Source organism: Mustela lutreola, chromosome 2 (genome assembly GCF_030435805.1).
Source record: "Mustela lutreola isolate mMusLut2 chromosome 2, mMusLut2.pri, whole genome shotgun sequence".
NCBI classification, from domain to species: domain Eukaryota; kingdom Metazoa; phylum Chordata; class Mammalia; order Carnivora; family Mustelidae; genus Mustela; species Mustela lutreola.
The window spans coordinates 142,238,663-142,256,922 of NC_081291.1; the positions used below are offsets into that span (position 1 = coordinate 142,238,663).

General features: G+C 37.7%; 1 protein-coding gene across 1 annotated transcript in view; it reads left to right on the top strand.

Annotated features, from left to right (window-relative positions):
- The window catches only part of VEPH1 (ventricular zone expressed PH domain containing 1), a 247,870-nt gene that overhangs the window by 123,866 nt on the left and 105,744 nt on the right, over positions 1-18,260 (top strand). The window contains 3 exon segments of the mRNA XM_059163672.1: positions 14,861-14,922; positions 14,925-15,069; positions 17,549-17,946. Coding sequence (XP_059019655.1) covers positions 14,861-14,922; positions 14,925-15,069; positions 17,549-17,946 — 605 coding nt within the window.

Here is an 18,260-nt window from a genome sequence, read left to right on the forward strand (position 1 = left end):
TGGGATCAACCAAAATTGCACTCTGAGTTTGCTATTCACATCCCATTTCCTGAGTTTTGAACACCTTTTCAGTTTTGGTTATAGGGGATGCCAAAATTCATTTTTCAGATCCCTGTGAAGGGTTTGTTCAATGATTATATGTCAACTCTGTTCTGGTGTCTACTCCCATAGAATGTTACTCAGAGATGTGAGGGTACAATGACTTCTGTTGGGGACTGCATCATCACCAATGCCGTTATATGTATTATTTACCCCTGGGGTAGATTCAGATGCAGCCTGAACCAAACAGCTCCATAGAGGCAGTGGGAGAGCGATGTCACATGGGTGTGCTCTGGAGAAAGATACTTCCGGCTGGGTTTACTTGTCGACCTTCAGTAAGTTCCTGAACTCCTCTGTGCCTAAACTGCTCCATCTGTAAACGGAGACAGTAATAGGACTTGCCTCACTGGATTATGTAAGAAGTCATACGTGCAGCGAACTTGAATGGTGAACGGCTCATTCATAGAAAGCCCTCACTAAGTATTAACTGTTAGCGTTAATACTCTGTTCCAAGTGGGCATTATCGTAGGTGATTTCCCTTAGCATGTCCGTTATGTCAGAGCTACTGAAACCGTAGCTCATTAACCAACACCAGTCTGCAAACTATTCCTTACTAACCTGTGACAAGGTTACTACAGAGATTGAAAATAAGAGTTTAGAACTTTTACAGCAATATGACATTGGTGCAACCTCCAATGCGTGATCAGCAGGCTTATACTCTGTATGTCTTTGTTTTCTTCCTTTTATTTCTCTGATGATTTATTTTTATTGTATTTCACAAAAATATTGGTCTGTGACATCTGAAAATTAAATTATCAAACAGCTTGGTCTGTGTCACAGGTAGTTTGAGAATCACTGCTTTAGATCTTCAATGCAGCTGAACCCAGGCAAAGCTTAGAACTCTCTTCAGTTACTGGTATTTTGCTCTCCCAACCTTCCTTTGGGACCTAAAGAAAGAGCTTTAATAAATGAGAGAGAGTGAACACAACACTTCAGCCATGGCGGAGATCAACTATTATGGGAAAAATAGTTCTTAATGGTATTCAGTTTTACCACGAGGCAAAAGGTGGATTTTGTATTAGGGTGAAGGCTGTTGCCTAGACTTGGCTATAGGCAAATGCTGAATTCTAGATAGACAGTGTTTGAATCACAGCATTTTGTGTAGTGTTCTGTCCCCCGCTCAGTCAGTAGTGTGTTTTGACTGACTGTATCGCCCCATTTCTAGGTAGCTATCCATTTCAACCAATTAAAAATGGGATAAGAGATCATATTTGTGGTAGAACCTCTGAGAGGGTGTATCAAAAAGGACTACTTAGTCATTTTCCTGTTCTTCCAGGAAGAAAGCTGGCAAGCTTGTCAAAAGCTGGCAAATGACAGTGTCTCCACTTTTTTCCTCTGCAGGCCCCATGATTCCATTTTCATGGTAGATGCCCTCACTTCAACCCCATTATCCACTTACATCCCCAAGACAGTAATGTTACCCTAGAAAAAGAGGAGCATGTCGTTTTACAGTTTTTACTCCTGATTCAAAGTGTTGTAGTGACATTACCTCTTCACATCTTTATGTTCCTTTATAGTTGAAAAGTGCTCTTGTACCTTGTATCACATCCAGATGACAATGTGTTAGGACCCAGCAGCCTTCTGTTAAGGCTGGTCTGCCCACTCTAGTCCTGGGAATCCCAACTAAAGACTTAGGGCACATCTGAACCTCCCACAATGGCCAAACTGACAAGGTACATTTACCTTAGAATCGATAAAGACCTTTAGCGGCTTGAGGAAGACAAAGCTATGAGATGGGAACCACATGCAGTACTCCAAGTAACGCATGGGTTAAGTTTCACCTCGCTGCAGAATTAGTGAAACCCTTCTCAGCATTTTCAAGGGGAATGCCTGGATCCTGGTCTCATTCAGATTCTGTTCTTTCATTGTCTGGGCCATTTGCTTCTCAAACTTTAATGTGCCAGTGAGGTACCCAGGGATTGTGTTAAAATGCACATTCTGATTCAGTGGGTCTGGAGTGTCTCTTGAATTTCTGCCTCTCCACAACTTGCAAGGTGATACTGACACTGCTGGCCCTGTGAGCCCACTTTGAGGGCAGGGGCTTTGCGCTTTTTGCTCATCCTTTTTCCATATTCCATTCTCTCTCCTGTGGGCTGAATGAAAAGTAAGCAATTGGCTGAGCATCTGTGTTAGAACAGTCACTTCCTCATAGCAGGGCTTTCAATTTTTCTTCTAACTGCAAGGAATCCTCTGTCTACAATTGATCAGAATTTATGCTTACTATACAGAGTTGTTGTTGTTGTTGTTGTTGTTTTTAACCAAATATTTCTGCATCCCAGTAGCAAGGTTCACTATCTTTTTGTCCATACTCTTTAAGATGCTGTGGGAGTAAGAGCATTGTATGGTCCCCCCAGCTGTGAGCAAGAGAAGCTCATCTTCCAGGTTTGGTATCACCTACACAAGCCACCTTCTTTTGGTGTCACATGTCCACACAGCCTAGGAGCCACCCAGGGTTTTGCCATTTGACTTTTTCATGCCCATTCTGTGTGTGCTACACTGTCAAATCCATCATATAATGCTTTCAACAATCTGTGGTACTCTATCATTAACCCCATTTTTATAGGACAAAAATGAGACTTAGATTTATAAAGGGATTGACCACATCACAAATAAACAGGAAATTGGAGTCCTAAACCTTCCGGTAAGACTATGTTCAGTTCATTTCCCCACAACCATCTCTTTTTGAGAACCCTTTAAAAATATCTTGTGTGAATGAAATAAACCATAGAGTTGTTTCATTTGAGGCAAAGTTGTACTAGTGGAGTGACTGGACCCCATATAACCGGGCATCTCCTGGTCTCTGGTCTTACCCATGAAGCAGGTCAGAAGCAGACTAGAGTACCAAGACCCAGACTTGTCATTGTCCTTTCCCGTAGTATTGGAGTGTGGCTGTTCCAGCACTGTTTACTTCTTACAGTCCCGGAACAGAAGAGCGCTGTGGAGCTGGGGGATCCTCTGTCATTCTTATGATGACTGATGAGCCAAGAAATTGCTAAAGAGGAAGGAACACAACATCCTAAGAATTTAGGACTCCATTGTGGATTTGATCCTTCATGCTCTTCTACTTCTCTTCTAACAAACTGAACTTTGCAGGAGTACATATTCTGGACATGGGATCATAAGCCAAGATCATCAAACTTTAACAAATATTATTTTTCTTTGACCTAAGGAGCCAGGAGGAGAGGCTGCCAGTCTCTCCACCCCTGCAGGCTTCATAGTATCATCTTTAGTAAGCTTAGTGAGAGCAGTGAGCTAGCTGCCCAAGGGCTAATTTGTTTCCAAAGGGAGTCATGCTCACACCAGAGGGAGGTAATTTGGCCTCCCCCTGAGTATCCCTAGAGGTACTTTTAAAAACTTTACTTTGGCAAAAAGACTAGAAACTGTTCAGACTGGAAATCATCTGAGCCTCTTAAATGTGGCATGTTGAGTTAAAGCCAAGTTAATATTTAGGGGATTATAGAACTCTGACAAAGATTTCTGTAAAATTACCTCTGGAGTTAAAAGTGACAAATGGAAGAGAAATAACAACCCCTTGCATGAGCCCAACCCACTGGCCCCTACCTCCACCCCCAACAAGTAAACACACTCAGGACCCATGGCTCCATCCACGCTTTTGCATTTGTAAAGCATTTCCATGCTCTCCAAGGAAAAAAGAGTTTACCTCAAAAAAAGATTTTGGTCCTGAACAAATTCTCTCCTATCTTTTTAGACCAAATTTAAAATCTAGGAAAAGAGAAGGAGCATGAATGTTTACTATAAACTTAAACTTCTGTCTACTGTTTCCTGACCTTCCAACCTATTGGAACCAAAATGTGTCCTAACTCCCTGCCAGCAAAATTCTATAACAAGACCCAGGTGGTTCGATGACCAGTGACAAAAAGTTCTCTTTGGTCCATCTTGTGGCTCTTTCTGCCTTGGTGACTCTTCATGACCACCCCTGGCCCCTGACTTCTAAGTTAATGAAGATTTAAATCATGAAAACAAGGAAGATTGTGTATAAAAGGAAGTCTTTGTGGCGAGAATTCTACTTCTCAGTAATGCTCATTAACCTCATATATAGCGATCACTTCTCTGGCCCAGATATTTTATTGTCATTTCTTCACTCTTCCTATTTGACCTTTTGTAAATCCCTCATTTTACTCCTACTTTTGCTCTCTGCTTCTCTACATTTGATATTTTCCAAATGATACCACCCCACCCTCTACCCCTTATAAGCCAGAAGAAGTAGCCAGTGCCTCATGGCCATCTAGTAGAACTCAGGAGGTTTGGGGGACCCAGAGGGTATGCTGGCTTAGTAAACCAAGGTGATCTGTATTCATTTAATCAACAAACACTTCAGGTACCTATGTGTGTCAAGCAGTGTGCCAGATCCAAGGAAACAAAGATGATCAGTACAGGTCCCTGCCCACCCAGCAGCAGGGATTTACCCCAGACAGATTTAACAAATAGAAGTACAGGACACCCAATTGAACTTCAGATAAAGAACAAATAATTTTTTGGTATAATCATTTTAGTCTAGTATTATATACTTTTAGTATATCCCACTAGGGGTATACTCACACCAAAAAAATTAGGCTGTTGATCTGAAATTCAAATTTTATTGGGTATCCTGTATTTTACAGGCAACCCTACCCTAAAAATACCTACCTGACTTGCCCCTCTTGTGGTGAGTAAATGTATAGGAATAACCCATAACTTCTCTCATGCCCAAGTCCCCTCCGAGGGATGTTACAAGGCAACCTAAGAATGAAAGAAGGCATGCCCCCAACTACAAGAGGTCTGACTGCTGGCTTCATAGCCAACACCTGGAAACTAGAGACAGGGGCAGAGAAAGGGAGCTGACTGTCCTCTCCTAAAGTCTGTTGCCATGGTGCTCTCCAGGGGACATTAATTCCCTCCAGGATATGGAATATTGGTCTGCCTGTGTCCAGACCACTGATGTGTTCTCTACATATTAACATAAGACAGACAAGGCTGATGAAGTTTCCAAAGGAATAATAACAATAAAAATAATAATATCAGTTAATAATAACTGTCATACTAATAAAATCTAATGTCTTTTGAGCAGTGTGTTATTTGTTAGGAACACTACTTCATTCTGTTATTTCATCTTTGCAACAACATTATGAGTTAAGTACAGTTGTTTTCCCTATTATATAGATAGGGAAATTGATATAAAAAAGTACCAAAATCAAATGAAGATCTCTCTAAGTAAAATATATATATTTTTTATATTAATATTTATATAATATTTATATTAATATATATACGATATATATATATTTTTTAAAGCCAGAAACTGATCCAATAAAATTATCCAGGAACATTTAATATAATCACATGAAATTCAAAGTGTTTTGGAAGAAAATACTGTTAACTGTTGTTACAACCCAGAGCTTTATGTAGAAAGAAAAAAATTGTGAGTTTGTAAGAAATTCTTCCTCTAGTAAGTCATATGTTTTTAGATTTTAAAATTTGCATAATGCTCAATGTCTAATGTATGCATATTGAGTGTACTTTATACCTTAAAAAATCATTAAGTTTTAATAATCTCAGCTATGGAAATTTCTGAAATAAAGTTCAAAAACTTTAAGTGAGTAATATTCTATTACAAATATATACACATCACTTCTCTATCACTCATCTATGGATGGATACTTGGGCTGCTTCTATAATATATTTATTATAAATAATGCTGTAATAAACATAGAGGGGCATGTATCTTTGAATCCATGTTTTCTTACCTTTGGGTTAATACTCAGTAGTAGAATTACTAGATCATATGGTATTTCTGTTTTTAACTTTTTGATAAATTTCCAAACTGTTTTCCATAGTGGCTGTACCAGTTTGCTTTCCTACAACAGTACAAAAGAATTCCTCTTCCTCTACATTTTTATCAGCACTTGTTTTGGGGTATTGAATTTAACCATACTGATAGGTGTTAAGTGATAGCTCATTGTGGTTTTGATTTGCATTTCCGATAATGAGAGATGTTGAGCATCTTTTCATGTGTCTGTTGGCCATCTGGATGTCTTCTTTGGAGAAATGTCTGTTCATGTCTTCTGCTCATTTTTTAATTGGATTATTTGTTTAGTGTTGAGTTGTTTAAGTTCTTTATATATTTTGGATACTAACCCTTTACTGGATATGTCATTTGCAAATATCTTCTCCCATTCAACAGGCTGCCTTTTAGTTTTATTGATTGTTTCCTTGACTGTACAGAAGCTTTTTATTTTGATGTAGTCCCAATAGTTTATGTTTGTTTTTGTTTCCCTTGCCTCAGGGGACCCATCTAGAAAAATGTTGCTATGTCAAATGGCAGAGAAAATCCTACCTGTGTTCTCTTCTAGGGCTTCTATGGTTCTAGGTCTCATTTTAAGTCTTTAACCTATTTTGAGTTTATTGTGCATGATGTGAGAAATTGGTCAAGTTTCATTCTTTTGCATGTGGCTATCCAGTTTGTTCAAGAGACTTTCCTATTGCATCTTCTTGTCTCCTTTGTCAAAGATTAATGGACCATATAATCGTGGGTTTCCTTTTGGGTTCTATTCTGTTCCTTTGATCTATGTGTCTATTTTTGTGTCAGTACCATAGTGTTTTGATTACTATAGATTTGTTGTATATCTTGAAAATGAGGATTGTGATACCTCCAGTTTGATTCTTTTTCAAGATTACTTCAATTGCTCCAAGTCTTTTGCGGTTCCATACCAGTTTCAGGATTATTTGTTCTAGTTCTTAGAAAAATGCTATTGATATTTGATAGGGATGGCATTAAGTCTTTAGATTGTTTTGGGAAGTATGGATATTTTAACAATATATATTCTTCCAATTCATGAATATGAGATATCTTTTCAATTTATTCTTGTCATCTTTAATTTCCTTCATCAGTGTTTCATAGTTTTCAGGGTACAGGTCTTTCACCTTCTTGGTTAAGTTTATGCCTACATATTTTATTATTTTGGTGCAATTGTAAATAGGATTTTTAAAAAATTTCTCTTTCTTCTACTTTGTTATTGTTGTATAGAAATGCAACTGATTCCTGTATATTGATTTTGTATCCTTCGACTTTACTGAATTCATTTATCAGTTCTGGTAGGGTTTATTGTAGGGTTTTGTTTTGTTTTGTTTTGGTGGCATTGTTAGACTTTTTAATATATAGTATCATGTCATTTACAAATAGTGAATGCTTTACTTCTTCCTTACCAATTTGGATGTCTTTTTATTTCTTTTTCTTGTCTGATTGCTGTGGCTGGAACTTCCAATATTATATTGAATAAAAGTGATAAGAGTTGGCTATCCTTGTCTTATTCCTGATGTTAGGGGAAAAGTTCTCAGTGTTTTACCATGGAGTGTGATGTTTGCTGTTTTTTCATATATGGCCTTTATTATGTTGAGGTATGTTCCCTCTAAACCTACTTTGTGGGAGGTTTTAATGATGAATAGATGCTATACTTTGTCAAATGTCTCTTCTGCATCTATTTAAATGATCATATAGTTTTTATTCTTTCTCTTGATTATGTGTGTATCACATTGATTGATTTATGAATATTGAACTACTCTTGCATCCCATGAATAAATCCCACTTGATTGTGATGCATGATTTTATTAATGTATTGTTGGATTCAGTTTCCTAGTATTCTGGTGAGGACTTTTGCATTTATAGTCATCTGAGATATTGACCTCTTTTTTTTTTTTTTTTTGTAGTGTATTTATCTGGTTTTGGTATCAGGATAATGCTAGCCTCATAGAATAAATTTGGAAACTTTCCTTCCTCTTCTTTTTTTTTGAAATAGTTTGAGAAGAATAAATATTAACTCTTCTTTAAATGTTTGGTAGAATTACCTTTGAAGCTCTCTGCACTCTGGACTCTTATTTGTTGAGAGTTCTTTGATTACTGATTCCATTTCATTACTAATATTTGGTCTCTTCACATTTTCTGTTTCTTCCTGGGTCAGTTTTAGAAGGCTTTATGTTACTAGGAATTTATCCTTTTTTTTTCCCCCCGAGGTTGTCCTATTTGTTGGCATAAAGTTTTCATAATATACTCTTCTAATCCTTTGTATTTCTGTGCTGCCAGTTGTTATTTCTCCTCTTTCATTTCTGAATGTTAGAATTTGTTTGATTTCTCTCTCTCTCTCTTTATGACTCTGGCTAAAGGTTTATTAATTTTGTTTTTCTTTTTAAAGAACTGGGGCCTGGTTTCATTGATCTGTTCTACTGCTTTTTGTTTTGTTTTGTTTTAGTTTATATTTCATTTGTTTCTGCTCTAATCTTTATCATTTCCTTCTTTCTACTGGTTTTGGGTTTTGTTTGTCCTTCTTTTTCTAGATCCTCTAGGTGAAAGATCAGGTTGTTCATTTGAGATTTTCCTTGCTTCTTGGATTGGTCTTTATTGCTATGGAACCACTTTTCTTGTATCTTAAGGGTTTTGAACGGTTGTGTTTTCATTTTCTTCTGTATATACATATATATTTTTTATTTTCTAGTTGAATTCTGGGTTGACCCATTCATTGTTTAGGAGCATGTTATTTAACCTCCATGTATTTTTGTTCTTTCCAGATTTTTCTTATTGTTGATTTCTAGTTTCACAGTGCTGTGGTCAGAAAAGATGTGTGGAATGACTTCAGTCTTTTTTAATTTGTTGAGGCTTCTTTTGTGGCCTAATATGTGATCTATTGTGGAGAATGTTTCCTGTGCCCTTGAAAAGAATGTGCATTCTGCTGCTCTAGGATGGAATATTCTGAATATATCTGTTAGAGCCCTCTGATCCAATGTGTCATTCAAAGTCACTGCTTTCTTGTGGATTTTCTTTTGGTTGACCTGTTCAGTGGTGTGCGTGGAGTTTTAAAATCACATACAAACATATATACATACATAATACAATAATGATTGTATTTTAGAAATATTTTATTTATTTATTTGACACAGAGAGATCACAAGTAGGCAGAGAAGCAGGCAGAGAGAGAGAGGGAAACAGGCACCTTGCTGAGCAGAAAGCCTGATGCGGGCCTGGATCTCAGGACACTGAGATCATGACCTGAGCCGAAGGCAGAGGCTTAACCCACTGATCCACCCAGGCGCCCCCAATAATGATTGTATTATTATCAGTGACATATTTATATTTGTTATGAGCTGCTTTTTTGTATTTGGGTGCTCCCACATTGGGTGCATATTTACAGCTGTTATTTACAACTGTTATATCTTCTTGTTGTATTGTTCCCTTTATGATTATATAGTATGTTTCTTTGTCTCTTGTTACAGTCTTTGTTTTAAAGTCTATTTTATGTAAATATTGCTACTCTGGTTTTCTTTCAACTTCTATTTGCATGATAACTGATTTTCCATCCCTTCATATTCAATCTGTAGATGTGTCTTTAGGTGTGAAATAAGTCTCTTGTAGGCAACATTTGGATAGGTCTTGTTTCTTTATCCACTCTGTCACTCTATGTCTTTTGATTGGGGTGTTTAGTCCATTTATATTCAAAGTAAATATTGATAGGAATGTATTTATTACCATTTTGTTATTTGTTTTTTTGTTGTTGTTTTTGCAGTTTTTCTCTGTTCCTTTCTTCTCTTGCTCTTCTCTCCCATGGCTTGCTGATTTTCTTTAGTGATACACTTGCATTTCTTGCCTTTTTTGTTGTTATTGCTTATCTATTACTGGTTTTTGATTTGTGCGTACCATTAGGTCTGTATATAATATCTTATGCATATAATGGACTTAATTAAATTGATGACCCTGTAAATCTGAACCAGTTTTTACTCCTTTATCCCCACATTTTAGGTATACAGTGACAAATTTTATATCCTTTTATTTTTTGAGTTGCTTGACTGATTTTTATAGATAAGATGAATTTTACTGCTTTTGTGCTTCCTACTTTTCTTACACCTACTTATGTCTTTTCTTTCCACTCAAAGAGTCCCCTTTAACATTTCTTGTCAGACTGATTTAGTGGTTATGAATTTCTTTTACTTTTAAAAACTCTTTACTTCTCCCCCTTTTTTTTTCCCAGCAATTTTTTTTTCTTCTTTCTTTAAATTAACATATAATGTATTATTTGCCCCAAGGGTATAAGTCTGTGAATCATCAGGCTTGCACATTTCACAGCACTCACCATAGAACATACCCTCCCCACTGTCCATAACCCAGCCACCCTATCTCTACACCCCCACCTCCCAACAACCCTCAGTTTGTGTGATGAGTTTATATCTCTTTCTTCTATTCTGAACAATAGCTTTGGTGGATAGAGTATTCTTAATTAGAGGTTTTTTTTCTTTTAACACTTTGAATATATTATACCACTCTCTTCTAGTCTTTCAAGTTTCTGCTGAAAAATCAGCTGATAGATAACCTTATAGAGACTCCCTTGTATGTAACGTTTTCTTTCCCCTTGCTGTTTTTAAAATTCTCTCTTCATCACTACTTTTTGCCACTTAAGTTACTAAGTGTCTTTGTGTGGAACTCCTTGGGTTGATTTTGTTGGGAGTTGTCTATGCCTATTTGTTCCAGATTTCTGTTTCCTTCCCCAGACTGGGAAATTTTCAGCTATTATTTCTTCCCCCTTTTCTCCTTCTGGTATCCCTATATTTAAATGTAACTGTGCTTGATGGTGTTGAAGAGTTCTTTAAGTCATCGTCGTCATTGTCTTCTTCTTCTTCTTTTTATTATTATTATTATTATTATTTCTGCTCTCTCCTCTTCAGCTTGATTGCTTTCTATTACTCTGTATTCTGGGATGCTGATCTGTTCTTCTGCTTCTTCTAGTCTACTATTTATTCTCTCTAGTGTATTTTTACTTTCAGTTATTGAGTTCTTCATCTCTGATTAGTTTTTCCTTATGTTTTCTATCTCTTTGTTAAGGGTTTCACTGAGGTCCTCTATTATTTTTTTCCTTTATGAGTATTACTTTCAGTTCTCCAACAGGCATATTACTCACCTCTATTTCATTTAGCTCTCTTCCTGTGACTTCGTCCTGGTCTTCATTGGGACAATAGCCCAATATTGGGACAATATTCCCCTGTCTCCTTTTGTCTAACTATTTGTGCTCCTTTTTTATTTATTTATTTATTTATTTTTACGATTTCTTTATTTGATAGGGGAAGGAGCAGAGTGAGAGAATCTTTCAAGCAGACTCCCAGCTGAGCATGGACCCCCAACATAGGGCTTAATCCCATGTCCCTCTGAGACCTTAACCTAAGCCAAAACCAAGAGTTGGACACTTAACTGACTGAGCCACTCGGGTCCTCCTGTTTGGGCTCTTCCTAAGTGTTAGGAAAGTTATCTGCATTTCTTGATCTTGAAAGTAGTGGCCTTATGAAGAAGAGATCCTGTAGTGCCCTGCAGGGCAAAGTGCCTTCTTCACCAGAATATGTTACTTCATGGGTATCTCCTATGTGTGTTGAATGTGTCCCATTTCTTTGGCTGAGCCACTTTTGCTTTCAGCCCCATCTGTCTTTGCCTATTGTGGACAGTGATTGGTACCTGTGTTGTTATTGGGTCAGTTTGGGTCTGCCTTGGTCTTGAGATGTGTCAGACCAGGAATTTGTCAGAGATGCAGTAGAACTGATTAGCAATGTGCTTTCTTATGTTGTCCCTTGAGAAGGTTTATTGGTAGTTAGTGCCTGCATTCAGACCAGATGCCTGCCCCCAACCCACTGGGGGTGGTTTTGCAGGAGAATGTGGGGGTGGAACTTACAGTGTTAACATGCTTCATGCAGGAGTGTTGTGGGAATGGACCTTGAATTGCTTTAGAAAACTGCAGCAGGACTAAAGGGGTCATGTCTACAGGAGAACACAGGGGTGGGACATGCTGCCAGCAAATTAGGTGAGAGTGGTCATGCTGTGCTGGTTCCCACAGGTGTTCATGTATCTAGGCTGGGGAGCAGGAGAGGGAAATTGTGCTTGTCAGTTCCTTTGTCCCTGGAGAAGTCTCTTAAAGATGTCTTCTCCTTTAGCACATTCTCTGAGATTAGTAAATAAATCTTCCCAGGTACCCCAGACATTTTTCAAATTGCTACTTCTAGGCTGTATCTCTACAGAGCTATTTGTTGTGCTGTCTCTTTAAGGGCAGGGAATTGGTTTCCTCTGGCCCTCTGGCTCTCCCAGAGTGGAGCCTGCTGATTTTTAAAGTTCCAGGTATTAAACCCCTATCATAAGAACTCAGAGAATTAGTCCCCTGTGGTTTCCAAAACCAAATGTTATGGGGATTCATCTTACTTGTGTGGGTTTCCCAGCCCGGGGTGCTTGTTGTGAGGGCCTGTTCCTTCTCTTCATGCCCATGGCTTCCCTTCCTCCTTGGACAGTCCCATGGATCCATTTAGCCTCTGCCATGTCTCTACCCTTCCTATCCTCTTCAGTGTGGACTTTTCTCTACATTTAGCTGTCGAGATTCTGTTCTGCCAATCTTTAGGTCATTTTTTGGGTTATTTACATTGATGTGGGTATTATCTAGCTGTATCCTTGGGACAAGGTGAGCTTAGGATCTTCCTACTCCATCATCTTCCCCAGAAGTCCCATTGGATCTTTTAAAAATAACCTTAATAATCATCCTGGTTTGTAAAATAACATCCAGTGATAGTACTATCTTCGTTTCATTTGTAACAGTTCAACTTTTAGAATCATCTGGCTGGAAGATGTCAAAACCTCCCATCTGTTGTGGGCAGCCAGTATCATATATATCATAAAGGAAAACATGTTCGCGATTAGCCTTTATTCCCATGTACTGATTCTTGAAATCTACTCATGTATATTTCAATGAAGCATGATATAGATAATAAATTTTGCATTATGTATGCAAAACTATAGGAAGCCTATAAAAATTATATAAGTGTGTATTTAACTTTTCTCAGCAATATTTTATTAGACAATAAACAATATCCTGGTTACTTAAATGATGATCTACTTGCTTTCCCAGTAGCACCAATTACATCTGTTCCCAGGCTGGACTAATGGGAATTTTAAAAATTGAGGGGCCCAAGACTATGAACCCTCCCATGAAACCAGTACTCCTCTCTGGGCAAGCCAGGAAAGCTGCCAACCAACATTTCCCAGTGCCCAGAACGGGTGAAGTGTAATTGGAAAAAACTGTCACCAGCACTTTCATGTTGATTTTTCCTAAAAAGCAGTGCCATTAGAAAAACCAGAGTTGTATTTTCTCACTCTCACCTATGTACTATGCCAGGTCCTTAGGGGGAAATAGCCATATATTTGAAAAAGCCAGGATTGTTTTGTATGTTTGAGACCATTTTTGTTAACTTCTAGGAAACAATAGTAAAGAGGGACAGCCAGGTAAATGCACACAGACAAACCAACAGAATTATTAAGCCACCTTGATGAATGGATTTCTAGGGATTATTAACCCTTATATTTAAAAAGAAAGAATAATAATCTCATATTATATTGATAGTGATTGTTTAATAAAAATTTGGAATGCCTGGGTGACTCAGTCAGTTAAGCATCTGCCTTTAGCTCAAGTCATGATCCTAGGGTCCTGGGATTGAGGCCCAATAGAAAGGTTTTTCTTATTTCATAATATAAAAGAATCACACTGATTGCCATAAAATTAACAATGCCATGAGTTTATACAGTCCATTTGAAATGTTCTACCAATTTCAGCACAAACAAATCACCCCTTAAAATTTTTCTAAAAAATATCTGGCATTAATTTCATGCAAAAGATATGCTTTTGTAGAACTGGATAAAAATAGGGTAGATAATCATACAAACTGCTTTTTATTCTCTGAATTCTTAAAAAACTCCTTCTAATGTGAATTTGGCACACACACACCAATGTTTATACACTTCTAGCAGAAGAAGCTATAGGAACAATTTTGAAGATCTATGTCCATTATTCACCTGAATCTAATGTAACATGGTGTTTCAACTATACTCAAATAAAAAAAAAATTTTTTTTAAAGAGAAGGAAGTTTAGCACACAGATCAATTCACTATTGGCTGCAACAAAGAGCCCTAGAGTGTGAGTATCAGTGCAGGCAAGATTGAGCAATGGGTTCAGATCATACCTAGAGTGATGTGTAATGTTACGGCTAATCAGAAGCTGAAGAGGATCTGTGTGGTTGCATAAAAAAAGTCTCCCACCTACACCGCTCCCACTAGCAGGCCACACATCTGTCAGTTCATGATGGTTGTATAATGCAAGGGCTTGCAAATGGCCCCATAACGGTGGTAGGCCATCACACTAAGTAGGATGACCTCAGCAGCTCCAAAGAAATGTTCTCCAAAGATTTAAATCATACACCCATTGAATAGAATGGTCTTTTATAGAATAAATCTATAATCGGTTTGGGCGTATTTATAGAGGAATAGCAGGCATCCATAAAGAAGAGATGGGCTAGAAAAAGGTACATGGGAGACCCCAGTGATGGGCTGGCAGAGATGGTGACTATAATGAGCACATTTCCTACCATAGAAACAATGTATATGACAGAAACTGGAACAAATATAATTTTCTTTAAAAAAAAAAAAAGGGTGATAACAAAGTCAGTGTGTAGAGCATGTGGCTTTTTATCTTGGGGTTATGAGTTCAAGCCCCATGTTGGGTGTAGAAATTACTTAAAAAATAATCTTAAAAAAAAATCCCTATGTCCATTGTAGTTACTCAATAAACATTTGCTAGGTGACTAATCAAAAATACATCTGGTAAATTTTTCCATTTTGAATAAGAAGCAGTTAAATAGAGAGTAGCACTGTCTTGACAGTATATGTGACCATCATTTAATGCAATGGTTTTTATTCCTTTAGGAAAAAAACAAGCACTGAGGTTGAAATCCCTGAGAAGCTGGAAAAAATCAAGCTCACTTTGGCTGAAATGAAGACCATGAAAAGCTGCAATTTAAAATACAGGCTTTTGAAGACAAAATAAATGCTGAGAGCAATACTCCAAACTCTATCAGAAGATACAGTTTGGGCCAATTTTCTAAGGAAGAAAGAAAGGACATTAGATTTAACAGGTATAAGCTTTGCTTGACTGGTTTTTTAAAGTATGCACTTCATGTTTGCTAGAAATTATGTCATCACACTGTTATGGGGTGGTTTTTAAATATCGTTCACCTATAGCACTCAACGTCCCATCTTTTCATAAATGAAATGGCATTCACCATGCTTCCGTTATCCAAAGATGCTTTCTTTATTTTTTATTATTATTAAAAGGAGAATACAGATGGAAAACAAATCTACGGCTTATTTTTTAAAAATACTTTAAATGTAGATGTGCTATATAGGTCTTTTAAAGATTTTATTTATTTCTTATTATTTTTTAAAATTGTTTCAATTTATTTATTTTCAGAAAAACAGTATTCATTATTTTTTCACCACACCCAGTGCTCCATGCAATCCGTGCCCTCTATAATACCCACCACCTGGTACCTCAACCTCCCAAACCCTGCCACTTCAAACCCCTCAGATTGTTTTTCAGAGTCCATAGTCTCTCATGATTCACCTCCCCTTCCAATTTACCCCAACTACCTTCTCCTCTCTAACACCCCTTGTCCTCCATGATATTTGTTATGCGCCACAAATAAGTGAGACCATATGATAATTGACTCTCTCTGCTTGACTTATTTCACTCAGCATAATCTCTTCCAGTCCCGTCCATATTGCTACAAAAGTTGCGTATTCATCCTTTCTGATGGAGGCATAATACTCCATAGTGTATATGGACCACATCTTCCTTATCCATTCGTCCGTTGAAGGGCATCTTGGTTCTTTCCATAGTTTGGCGACCGTGGCCATTGCTGCTATAAACATTGGGGTACAGATGGCCCTTCTTTTCATGACATCTGTATCCTTGGGGTAAATACCCAGGAGTGCAATTGCAGGGTCATAGGGAAGGTCTATTTTTAATTTCTTGAGGAATCTCCACACTGTTCTCCAAAGTGGCTGCACCAACTTGCATTCCCACCAACAGTGTAAGAGGGTTCCCCTTTCTCCACATCCTCTCCAACACATGTTGTTTCCTGTTTTGTTAATTTTGGCCATTCTAACTGGTGTAAGATGATATCTCAATGTGGTTTTAATTTGAATCTCCCTGAGGGCTAGTGATGATGAACATTTTTTCATGTGTCTGATAGCCATTTGTATGTCTTGATTGGAGAAGTGTCTGTTCATATCTTCTGCCCATTTTTTGATATGTTTGCCTGTTTCGTGTGTGTTGAGTTTGAGGAGTTCATTATAGATCCTGGATATCAACCTTTTGTCTGTACTGTCATTTGAAAATATCTTCTCCCATTCCGTGGGTTGCCTCTTTGTTTTTTTGACTGTTTCTTTTGCTGTGCATAAGCTTTTGATCTTGATGAAGTCCCAAAAGTTTATTTTCGCTTTTGTTTCCTTTGCCTTTGGAGACATATCTTGAAAGAAGTTGCTGTGGCTGATATCGAAGAGATTACTGCCTATGTTCTCCTCTAGGATTCCAATGGATTCCTGTCTCACATTGAGGTCTTTTATCCATTTTGAGTTTATCTTTGTGTACAGTGTAAGAGAATGGTCGAGTTTCATTCTTCTACATATAGCTGCCCAGTTTTCCCAGCACCATTTATTGAAGAGACTGTCTTTTTTCCACTGTATATTTTTCCCTGTTTTGTTGAAGATTAATTGACCATAGAGTTGAGGGTCCATATATGGGCTCTCTACTCTGTTCCACTGGTCTATGCGTCTGTTTTTATGCCAGTACCATGCTGTCTTGGTGATCACAGCTTTGTAATAAAGCTTGAAATCAGGTAACGTGATGCCCCTAGCTTTATTTTTGTTTTTCAACATTTCCTTAGCGACTCAGGGTCTCTTCTGATTCCATACAAATTTTAGAATTATTTGCTCCAGCTCTTTGAAGAATACTGGTGGAATTTTGATCAGAATGGCATTAAAAGTATATATTGCTCTAGGCAGTATAGACATTTATTTGTTTGTTTATCAGAGAGCAAGAGAGAGCACAAATAGGCAGAGAAGCATCCAAAGGGAAAAGGAGAAGCAGGCATTACACCGAGCGGGGAGTGTGATGTGGGGATCGATCCCAACACCCTGGGATCGTGACCTGAACCGACGACAGACACTTAACTGACTGAGCCACCCAGGCGCCCCTATAGATGTGCTATTTTGAGAATGACTGTCAAAAGCCTCTCTTGTTTTCTGATGAAAAAGCAGAAGCAAATGTAGGGAAAAAAGAATATAAGTATGTAAGTCTACTATTTTCCAGTTAGTTTTGCCATGAAATTGACTTTTTAATGTCTGTTTTTGGAGGTAGCCTGGATCTTCAAAGACTTGGCTTACTATGTAACTTGTTGCTGATCTATGTTTTTATAAAATCTGTTAATAGCACCAATTCTCAGTTTCACACTCTAGAGGAAGTCATTTTTCCCAACTGTTATTATCCTTTATTTTCCTTCTCAGTGAGTTCTAGCTCAGCTTCTTTACCTGTCTTGGCTTTTTGTATTGTAGGTCAAAGAGTTTGGCTTTGCACACAGCACTAACGAAGAACGAGAGTTCAGATGATGAGGAAGTAGTAGAGAGTGAAGATAAGCCAACTAGCTTCTTTCTTTCAGAAACAGACCCACTTCGCCAAGGAAATGATAAGTTGCCCTTTAAGACAAACTCTGACAGATCACAGCTGGGAAATTCTTCAGTTTCACACTCAAGTATTATGCATACAGAATCAGAGAATTTGCCAGAAACAGTTAAAGAAAACTGCCAGGAAGAAACTCCAGAAACAACTGCAAGTCCTGTAGAATACCAAGATAAGCTCTACTTGCACTTAAAGGAAAACTTCAGTAAAGTAAAAGCATATGCTATGGAAATCGGAAAGAAGATTCCAGTCCCCGATCAGTGTACTATTGAAGGTATGTGCTCTGAACACCCTAAATGTGAGAAATTTCAGACACTCCTGGGTGGGGGAAAGTCTTAAATCATAAAAATTACCATACCCTGGATTTTTTTTGCAAAACAGATAGTTTGAAAACAACCTCACAATATTTTAATTGCTTTTCCCACCAATAAGGTCAATCATCTTTTTTATTTCTATTTGAATCTACTTAGATGCACTGAAGTTCACCGACTCCAATTTTATTCAAACCTCAAAATCTATTGTTCCTGGTTCTCTGTCCCCAGTGTTTAGGAAACTCCTGGAAGGGTCCATTTTCACTAAAATAGGCTC